General features: G+C 35.7%; 1 protein-coding gene across 1 annotated transcript; it reads left to right on the top strand.

The window, feature by feature from the left end:
* The first annotated feature begins 6,733 nt into the window (after window positions 1–6,733).
* LOC107591265 (uncharacterized) lies at window positions 6,734–10,411 on the top strand. Its single transcript, XM_016280380.1, has 7 exons — window positions 6,734–6,989; window positions 7,255–7,548; window positions 7,638–7,676; window positions 7,755–8,006; window positions 9,014–9,115; window positions 9,287–9,523; window positions 10,380–10,411. Exons 1-7 carry the CDS (start codon window positions 6,956–6,958, stop codon window positions 10,409–10,411), a joined length of 990 nt encoding a protein of 329 aa, XP_016135866.1. The 5' UTR covers window positions 6,734–6,955.
* Window positions 10,412–10,623: the final 212 nt, after the last annotated feature.

Below are 10,623 nucleotides of genomic sequence, written 5' to 3'. Positions count from 1 at the left end.
GGGCTTCCCCCATTCATTACTGACTGATGCCCATACCAAATTGATTTATGGAAGCGGCCCTTAATCAATTATGTGTGGAGAGAGAGAAAAGAGAGAAGAATGCAGGGAGAGGGCAATAAGAGAGCACAGAGAGGTAAGATAAAATAAGAGAGGTGAGGAAAAATGGGGCAGGGAGGTGTTGATGTAGTTTGCCCCTGGAGTGCACCATGGTGGGATGTTGAACTAAGCGGTGTGGTTTAGAGCTGGTTAGCTACATTGTGCGGTTTCGACGTGTTGCTGTTTGTGAGGGGATGTTATTTCTCAGAGGAGGTTTGGAGTGTTGTGTTGAGTTTGCTCTATATAGTGGTTTGCAGTAACTGGCTGTATAAACAGCGCTGAGGATTACACGTATCCCTCCTAAACTGTGTGCTTATGCATCAAGTGCTCAAGGAAGCCAGTGTCGGTGTGTCACAGGAAGCACTTGAAGCTGCAGGTTTGAGTGGTGGATTTGATGAAGCTCTGTTTACAATTAGACAATTTCACAATCTAAACTAGGTTTTTCTGATGGAAATGTCAGCGACTCACCTCAAAGTTGCTTGCTGTGTTCTCTGTGGTTGCTAGGCCGTTGCTAGGATGGCCTTTGAGGTTACTGGTATGAGTGAAATGAACTGGAAGGGCACATCGATGGATACTGCAGAGAAAAACGGCAAAACAAAAAGACACAATTATTTATTTTATTTATCAATAATTTTATTTTATGGTAAACAATTTAATATTACATACATTTAATTTACATTTGAATAATTATTATTTAATATTTAATCTTTTCTGTACACTGAGAAAACAGATATTTACATGTTCTGAAATAAATAGATAAATAAATACACATAAAACCATATTTGTATTTATGCCCTGAAATAAATAAATAAATAAATACACATAAAAAGTTACTGGTCTCAAAAGAGCTGAAAGGGGGAAAAATTGAAGGATTTTTAAAAAACAATTATCACTTAGAAATTGCTAGTAAATTTCACAAAGAAATGGCAAGAAACATAAAGAATTAAACATGCATTTGATCTAAAAGTAGAAGAACTGAAATAGTATTTTCTCAGAGCAAAAGATGGAAAACAATCATAAACTTAAAAACTTTTCAAAAGTTCCAAATTCATGTACATTGATAAAAAACTAGATTTGAACATTTTCTGATTAAAAAAAAGACAAATCACAAAAGTTGCTAGGATGTTATAAAGAGTTTTAGCACATTGCTATGTGGTAACTAGGGTGTTCTAAGTGGTTACCAGTTAGTTGCTAGTTAGTTAGTTAACATATTGCTAGTTAGTTACCAGGTTTATATGATACTGTTGTCCTTATTTTTGACTTGGGTCCCTCATTCAATGTTCAGATTTTTTTCAGCAGTTTTATCGTTTGCCGGGCATAATCTTAATTCTGATGACTTACAAAAGTAATAGCACACCTTTTCTCAAAAAATTTATTTGAGGTATCATTCATGTCTGTAACGCAAATAGCACAGGATGAGTTCCCAGCCTGAATACTTTGAGTTATGGGTTTGTTGAAACGAGTTATAGATTTGTTGCTCAACCTAAGTACGTGCAATTTTAATAGTGATGCTCACCATCAGAACACTTTACAAAGCTCTTGTCAAGCTAGCTCTATTGTACATAATATGACATAGTTATAGGGAGTGTGTGTGCCCACATTTGTGTGACAGACAGAAGAGTGGAGTGTATGGAGTGTTTTAAAAAGCTCTTGTCATGCTGCTTCTATTGTCTGCTGGAGAGGGCAAGGGGGTGCGTGAGGAGGGGGCCGTTCACGCTGTGAGCCAGTTTCTCCGGCCTGTCAGAACTCTATCTGAGACTCAGCCGGAACTAATCAACTTCAATAGGCCTCCCCACTACCCACAATGCACTGTGCCTCGCTGGTGGCCGGTCGGTGGGAACACAAGGAATGAGAGTAAAAAAAAACCTCCTTCCTCTCACACACTCCTGGTCTACACCCCCTTTTAGCTGGCCCGCACGGCACACAACACTCCCACTGTCTCTCAGTGCTGTAATAATAAACACTTGCAATAATATTTTCACAGCAAGCCAAAGTCGGCCTCAGATCACAGCTCTGCACAGCTGCAGCGGACACTTGCTTGGACACACACCCAAATTCATGCACTCTCACACACACAATCAGATATGTGCACGTAAACTGTACGACATATGCTTCTGGGTACATACATTATACAGTTCAAATGTCTTTGTTTGGTTCATTATATCTACAATCTACACTACTGAAAACTATTTGTTTGTTCATGCATTAAAATGGTTTACAAGACTCATTCATATTAAGATATCATTACCAACAGATTTTATAGGACCACAGTTCACTTTGTCGCTTGTGAATGGTCAGTACATTGTTTTAGTACTTTATTAAGAAACTAATACTTTAAAAAGAAATTAATACTTTCATGCAGCAAGTATGGCTTAAATTGAGCAAAAGTAAGTTGACATATATACATATATATCTTTTTTTTTTTTTTTTTTTAATGCTGTTATTTTGAATTTTCTACTCATCAAAGAATCCGAAAAAATGTATCACAGTTTCCACAAAAAAATATTAAGCAGCTGTTTTCAACACTGATAATAAAAATCTGAATATTCGATTTTTTTCTGAGGGATCATGTGACACTGAAGACTGGAGTAATGATGCTGAAAAATCAGCTTTGCATCACAGGAATTCATTTTATTTTAAAATATATTAAAATAGAAAACACTTATTTTAAATTGCTATCATTTTTCACAGTATTGCTGTATTTATGATCAAATAAATGCAGTGTTGGTGAGCAAAAAACACTTTCAAACACATTTTAAAATCGGAATAATTCCAATCAAAAATGTGCATAATGCTGTTTAAAATAGATGTAGATGAAGTGTAGCAGAAGATGAAGTTTTCTGAAAGTATTTTTACATTTGATAGACAATTTTAATCCAAGCCATTCGATGCAAACCCATGACCTGGCACGTTGCTAGCATCATACTTCAATGGCTGAGATGGCTTATATCTTGCCAACTACACAGATATAAGTGATAAATGTAATAAAACAACTTACAAAACAAAATCTTCAAGGTATGAGCATGAATGAAAAAATGAGAGAAATGCCCTTTATAACTCACATACTGTACACAGCGGTGAGTCGGTGACTGTCCACAAGCACAACAGAGTTACTGCCCTCTGCTGGGGACTTACATTAACTCATCATCTCCACACGGTCATCATGCCGACCCACGGACGCCAAATATTAGTCAAGCCTTGATCAGTTTAGACTAAAATTGGGGGAAAACAGGAAGTTAATCCCACACTGAAATTGGTTTATGTTTAAGTAGGCCGATATATTTGACGTTCAATTTACATCAAATCAATGTTAAGTTTTTGAAGTTAGTTTGATTTGCATATTTGACCTGTTTTTTTAACGTCAATGTTTGATGTTAATTTGATATATTTTCAACATCAATTATCCACTGGGAAGAGCACTGACAGAAAGAAAAAAGCAAGAGGGGAAATAAAATAAAATATTTCTATTATTTCTGACGTAACTATTTCACTATAGCAAAGTCTGGAAATGTTTACATTTTTAAAGTTTAGTTCATCTGCTCATTAGCATTAGGCTACCATAAAATATGCAGACAAGTCAGGAAAATGTCAAAGACATCTGCTGCTCCAAGTTCACAAGAGTGACCAGACCTTCCATCAGAGTTTCCTGTGTGTCACTCTTGCCAAAGAGGATATGAATTGCATCAAGTGCTGATGAAAGAGAAAATGTGAGTGAATGTACTTCAATGTGAGTGAAGTGAGAGGGTGTTGTGGCTCTCTATGAAAGTGAAGTGGGGGTAGATTTAAATGTGTTAAAGAAGAACCAGCCAGCATCTATCTCTCTCTCTCTCTCTCTCTCTCTCACACACACACACACACACACACATATTACAAGAGCTCCTCATTGTTTTAAACAAGTGTGCCAATGAATAAGTGGGTATGTGAACATGAATGAATGTGTATTTAAGCCTGCATGGATGTGTGTGTTTGAATGTAGGAGGTGAGGGATGTTACTGAGGGTGCAAGTTTAGGAATTCATGTGTTTTTAAGAGTGAGAAATGATAAAGATTGAACGTGAATGAATTTACACTGTGTTACCATTTTACTAGGAGCTCACTATAGGATTGATAAAGCATGATAAAACTAATTGATCAGTTATTATAATGAATTGTAAACAGACTTATGTTTCCATATGTTCACTTATATGGACTGCCATGTTTTTCCAGTGTTCAGGAGTGTGTGTGTGAGTGGAAAGGTGGGGGTGTAGCAGACCCATTGACTCCTGAATGGATGAAATAAAGACCAGCACATGGGAATGAGCTCTTGGCTCTTGGCGGGGATGGAGCATTGAGATGCACTGGTGTGGGATTAATCCTCCATTCAGTCTCTCCTCCACTCCACCATTCTTGGTACAAAGGGCCCCACCCTGTGTATAGAGAGTTTCTGTGATGACCCCTAACCTGGCATTTTGCACCTCTATTCCCAACCACTTTATGAGACCACACAGTTACTTTGTTCAATATTTACTCCTTCTCATATCCTTCAGATACCCCCTCCCTTATAAAACCGCTTGGAGATATTACATAAGGTGATCAGTTAAGTGGCCCTCGGTGTAAACTGTGGAATATTAAACTGGAAGAGGAAATAGATGCATACAATCAAAATTCCTTACATTTCTATATCACATTTCCTGGAATTTCCATTCAAAGTGATTTACAGAGAGTAGGGAACTCCTCTCAATCACTACCAGGAGCTTGTTTTAATGTCTCATTTGAAGTGCGGTGGCTTTTTTACAGTATAGTCTCCATCACCACTGGGGGCATTAGGAACCACATAGACCACAGGCTGAGCGCCCCCTCCTGGCCTCACTGATAACTCTACCTGAAGTCATCTTTACTGCAGGTGTCACTGTAAAGGTAGCGTTATTTTAGTATATTTTTAGTATATGATTTTGAAAACTTTTTTTTCAGAGCAAGGCTTTAAAGTATAATGTTAGTGTAATCTGTTAACAAAGCACATCATAAACCAGTCTTTTTAAACAAGTACCAGATAATGTGTGTCATGTCACGAAATTGTAGGCTATTTAACGTGATCACGATTTAATAAAAACATTAGGCCGATTAATTCATTTCAACGGTTATTCAAACAACGAATAAATTATACAGGAAAGTGAGCAAAAAACATACATTTTACAGTATCAACGGAGCTTTTTGAAACTCCGAATCAGTTAAACCATTGCGTCGCAAAATGATTCACTTTTTTGAATTGCTCCAATCGGATCGCGTATCACGAATCATTTGGTTCAGATCAGGACTTCGGCGCTGTTCGCGGGATGTTTTATTTATCCCCACCGGAGAGAAAAAAGAATTCAGCAGAGGCAGGGATGCGTATGCAAATCGCACCCTGTAAATATATATATATATATATATATATATATATATATATACCCCCCACACACACACACAACATACACACATAGCTTTAATTTATTTATATATATTTTTTATTTATTCGTTTAGTTTTAGTCATTTTAGTACTTCAAGTTAAACCTTTTTCAGTTTCAGCTGGTTTCAGTAACATTTCTAAGATGTTCATCTAATATTTAGGCCTACATTTATTTCACTTTTATTTAAATAATTTTTTTAATACTTTTAGTTTAGTTAACAATAACAACACTAATGCAAGAAAATAGCTGCTCACTGAAAAACAGCATTTAAAATATACAACATCCACAAATTATTTTCTCTAGCAATGTTGTTTTATATTGGTAAATTGCCACGTGTGTTTTACATGGTATACATTTATTATAGTTCATTAATCGCACAGCCTAAACAATGGTTTGTTTGTTGGTTTATATTTGACCTTTTTTTAATAGTGTGGAAAATTAGCCCTGGTCTCGCCAACATTATGAAGTAATAAGAGACTGGATGCTTTAGTCTTTAACTCTTTATCAGGGTATGTAATAATAAGATGAAGAGGGCCATAATATATGCATCTCATGTGACTGCAAAGCCTCACACAACATGAGACACAAAAGAATGTATGAATTCAGCAGGTGTTCTGCAGGGCTCTGTGCTCACCTCACAAACAAAGACGCCAACATTATGAAGTAATAAGAGACTGGATGCTTTAGTCTTTAACTCTTTATCAGGGTATGTAATAATAAGATGAAGAGGGCCATAATATATGCATCTCATGTGACTGCAAAGCCTCACACAACATGAGACAAAAGAATGTATGAATTCAGCAGGTGTTCTGCAGGGCTCTGTGCTCACCTCACAAACAAAGACTCAAAAGACCTCAAAAGACCTCAAAAGCTAACTTCCAGCCCTCGCAAAAGACATTTAGCTTATTATATTAAATTTACCACTAATTATATTAAATAAAGAGTTTATACTGGTTTCATTTTATAATTCACATAGGTGGCGGGCACAAGAGGTCACGCCCATATATTTAAAATCACAGTTTCAATCCTGAGACTCTTTATATTTAATCACAAAATCAGAATCTCCACTCAAACTGAATCTTATATGACCGTGGGAGTTGAAGTTTTAGCATTTATCAATATGAAACTTTGTTGACTCAGACTTAAAGCTCTCACCGGTAGCTCACCACTTCCAGGAAGTGGTACACTGAGGAACTGCTCGAGACACTTTATGACAAACACTGGCATTTAGCCGATGCACTAAACTCAGATATACTCAAGTATATCTTTTTTGACATTAAGTGCCGCCGAGTGACTTTTGTCATCGTCGATTCGCGCTTCAGGATTTCCATCAAGTGAACTGACATGAATGAATTTCGTGAGATCAGAAGTGAAACGTTTGAATGAACATAGTTTGAAGATGAGTAGTATGAATTATTTCCATGTAATTTTGTGATGGCTTCCTCAACCGAGAGACCCCACATTTCAGGTAAGCTTTATAGATTTACCTTTCCTATCTATCTATCAGAAAAAGTGCAAAACTGTTACTGTACCTTTGCTGTCCAGTCATATTTAGGCTACATTTTTATTTTTTAATTAATGTCTAATTTGGCTCATATTTTGGTCTATATGGCTAAACTTAGCCCTAACCTGATTCACTGGAGAACTTATCATTCGAATTGACAGGAAACAATTGTAAAATCTGAGTGTTGCTGGAGTGAAAAATGGCTCATCTTCCCCCACTCTCCCTATAGGAGCAGAGGAGAAGCAAACTGTAAAGGCCCGGCTCCTGTCTTCACAGATACTTCTGGTGGATGCTCTTTATCACCTGGGCCCTCTGCTAGACTGTGTTATATCTGTAGGTCTGCTCTCTAGAGAAAACTGTTATGAAATTGAAGCTGAACGAACGCCACCCAACAAAGTCCGAAAGCTTCTAGAGATTGTTGACGCTCAGATGGATGAAAGTGGAGCCTCTAGTTTCATGGAGTGTCTGAGAAAATGCAAGAAACATTACCCGCGTCTACGAACCTGGTTGACCTCAGAAGAAGGTATGCTATGACTAAAGTTGCGTTCTATCTTAAAACATAAATGCAGTAGCATGATGTAAATACTAAAACATTTTGCGCTCTCATATTAGATCACTTCCAACCACCAGGCATTACGCAAGGTCCAACAGGTAAGACAGCCTCAGCATTTTCACTTTTACTTAATGTAAATGTCTCCCAGCCCTCACCATTGTCCTGTCTCCATGCAGAACGTCAACTACAGGCCCAGTTTAATGTTTTGTGCTCACGCTTGGGCCTTTCTGTACTGCCGGTCTCCTTCGATCTCTTCTCCAGAGGCATTCTGACTCAGTTGGAGCTGGAGAAAATCCAAGCAATACTCATCCCAACACAGCAAGCACAAACCCTGCTGTCCATCTGCCTGAAGAAAGGAGAAAAAACATGCAAGAGCTTTTACACAGCGCTAAAGAATGAAGACGAGCAGCTAGCTGAGGAACTCAATGGTCAGCACAACTTTAATAAGTTAACTAAATGCAGTTTTATAATCTAAATGCATATAATATTGTAATGCACACTACTGGTCAAATATTTGGAATAATTCCGATGATTTTTTAATGTTTTTGAAAGAAGTCTCTTTTGCTCATAAAGACTGCATTAATTAGATAAAATTATATCAGTATTATAAAAACAACAATATTACGATGTATTATTACAATTTCAAGTAACCAATTTCAGTATATTTTGAAATGTAATTTACTGTAATGGCAAAGCTGAATTTTCAGCAGTCATTACTTCAGTCTTCAGTGTCATACTCTGATCTGGCAATTATTATTAATGCCAGGTTATTAGTAATAGTCATTATTATCATTGTTGAAATTTTGCTGCTTATTATTTTTGTGGAAAACATTTTTTTTTAGGATTCTTTGATGAATAGAACGTTCAATTAACAGTAATTAAAATGTCTTTACTGTCACTTTGATTAATTTTAATGCCTCCTTGCTGAGTAAAAGTATTATTTATTTATTTATTTATTTTATGGTATATCTCATATCTTGATGGAATAAATATTACAATTTCAAGTAACCAATTTCAGTATATTTTGAAATGTAATTTACTGTAATGGCAAAGCTGAATTTTCAGCAGTCATTACTTCAGTCTTCAGTGTCATACTCTGATCTGGCAATTATTATTAATGCCAGGTTATTAGTAATAGTCATTATTATCATTGTTGAAATTTTGCTGCTTATTATTTTTGTGGAAAACATTTTTTTTTAGGATTCTTTGATGAATAGAACGTTCAATGAACAGTAATTAAAATGTCTTTACTGTCACTTTGATTAATTTTAATGCCTCCTTGCTGAGTAAAAGTATAAATTTTTCTTTATTTTTTACGATAAAGTAATCCGTTTCAGCAAAAATATTACCTCAGAAAAGTAATAAACATAAGTTAGAACTCCTAATATTGTTTCAGCCAGGACTTCAGCTTCTTTACAGTCTTCTCATTATTCAGTGAACAGTTTGGTGGAAGATCTTAATAAAGAACCTGAAGGCAGCATTGTGCCGATAGCAGTGGAGGAAACCAGAGGTCACTTGAGGGCTTTACCTCTGTCAGGTGATTCACATTTCAGCATTATACTCATTTTGTTGAAAAATATGAGAGACTAGAAATATTTATGGCTGGTAAATTTGCTCAGACCAAAAAAAAATATTTTTGTTTCCAGAATTCATCTAAGATCTAAGCTTGCAGAACTGATGTTGTCCTTGTTGATCTTGCTTCCATCAGGAAGCCTGCAGCAGGTCATGACTCGGCTGGGCTTGACTGTGGGGGATGAGATTAGGTTTAATGTCTGTGAGGTTGGTGTGGCGGTAGGTTTGCCGCGTCGGACGGTCAGAGAGTATTTTCTGGAAGGGGTTGGCATTGAAGACTCAGCCCAGCTGGAGGCTCTAGTGTCCCTATATATAGAGAAGACAAAGGACGCTGACAGACTACTGAGCAGAGTGGCAGAACTCAGCCCTCGGTGTAAGTAAAGGGCAGTCCATCTCAGGCTTAACCTCAGATTCTGTTTAATAAATGAAGTTAAATAAAGCAAATATTTTTGTAAATAACTATACATTTTTTCAGTTGTAAATAGTTTTTCAGTAGAGTGCTTCTTTAACTGAACTGTTGCATTTCTGCTTCAATTTAAAATTAAATTTAAATTAAATGTAACATTTTGAACTGCTTATTAATATATAATTAAAGTTGGATAAAGTCTTGTGATGTTACCAATATGCAGAAATATGCATTAATAAAAATCTGAAATATATACTTTATATAAAACAATATATAGTTTTTACCTTGACGTATGGGGGCCAGTATTTTAAAAATGAAATTAATACTTTTATTCAGAAAAAGAGCATTAAATTAAGACATTAATAAATTTATAATGTCAAGGTTTCTAGTTCAAATAAATGCTGATCTTTTGAATTTTCTTTTCATCAAAGAATCCTGAAAAACGTATCACAGAAACCGTCCACAAAAATATTAAGCAGCACAATTGTTTTCAACATTAATAATAAGAAACATTTATTGAGCACCAAATCAGTATATTAGAATGTCATCACAGAAATTATATTTTAAAATATTAAAATAAAAAAAGTTATTTAAAGTTTTTATTTAAATTAAATATTTGACAGTGTTACAATTTTTTACTGTATTTAAGATCAAATAAATGCAGCTTGGTGAGTATAAGCATCTTTTAAAAAAAACAAAAAAACAATTGTACCAACCCAAGCTTTTGAACAGTAGAAAGAAATTGTGATCATAAAGATTTTACATTTACATCTATTCAAGTTGTAAATAAAGCCAACATGATGTATCTGGTTGTCATCTGTAGGGGTCCAGCTTTCAGAGAGGGGGTGCATTTAAGATCAAATAAATGCAGCTTGGTGAGTATAAGCATCTTTTAAAAAAAACAAAAAAACAATTGTACCAACCCAAGCTTTTGAACAGTAGAAAGAAATTGTGATCAAAGATTTTACATTTACATCTATTCAAGTTGTAAATAAAACCAACATGATGTATCTGGTTGTCATCTGTAGGGGTCCAGCTTTCAGAGAGGGGGTGCTTGCTGTTGAGGT

This window comes from Sinocyclocheilus grahami, unplaced genomic scaffold (genome assembly GCF_001515645.1).
Source record: "Sinocyclocheilus grahami isolate Dianchi unplaced genomic scaffold, SAMN03320097.WGS_v1.1 scaffold139.1, whole genome shotgun sequence".
NCBI lineage: Eukaryota > Metazoa > Chordata > Actinopteri > Cypriniformes > Cyprinidae > Sinocyclocheilus > Sinocyclocheilus grahami.
Note: the sequence above shows the minus strand (reverse complement) of the source record. Positions and strands in the feature narration are given on the sequence as shown.

What these genes read in the sequence shown, in the direction of transcription:
- LOC107591265 (XM_016280380.1), top strand. Translation starts at nt 6,956, where the DNA reads ATGGCTTCCTCAACCGAGAGACCCCACATTTCAG. An exon ending in CGAGAGACCCCACATTTCAG is followed by an intron (nt 6,990 to 7,254) that starts GTAAGCTTTATA and finishes CTCTCCCTATAG; the next exon opens with GAGCAGAGGAGAAGCAAACT. An exon ending in GAGGGCTTTACCTCTGTCAG is followed by an intron (nt 9,116 to 9,286) that starts GTGATTCACATT and finishes TGCTTCCATCAG; the next exon opens with GAAGCCTGCAGCAGGTCATG.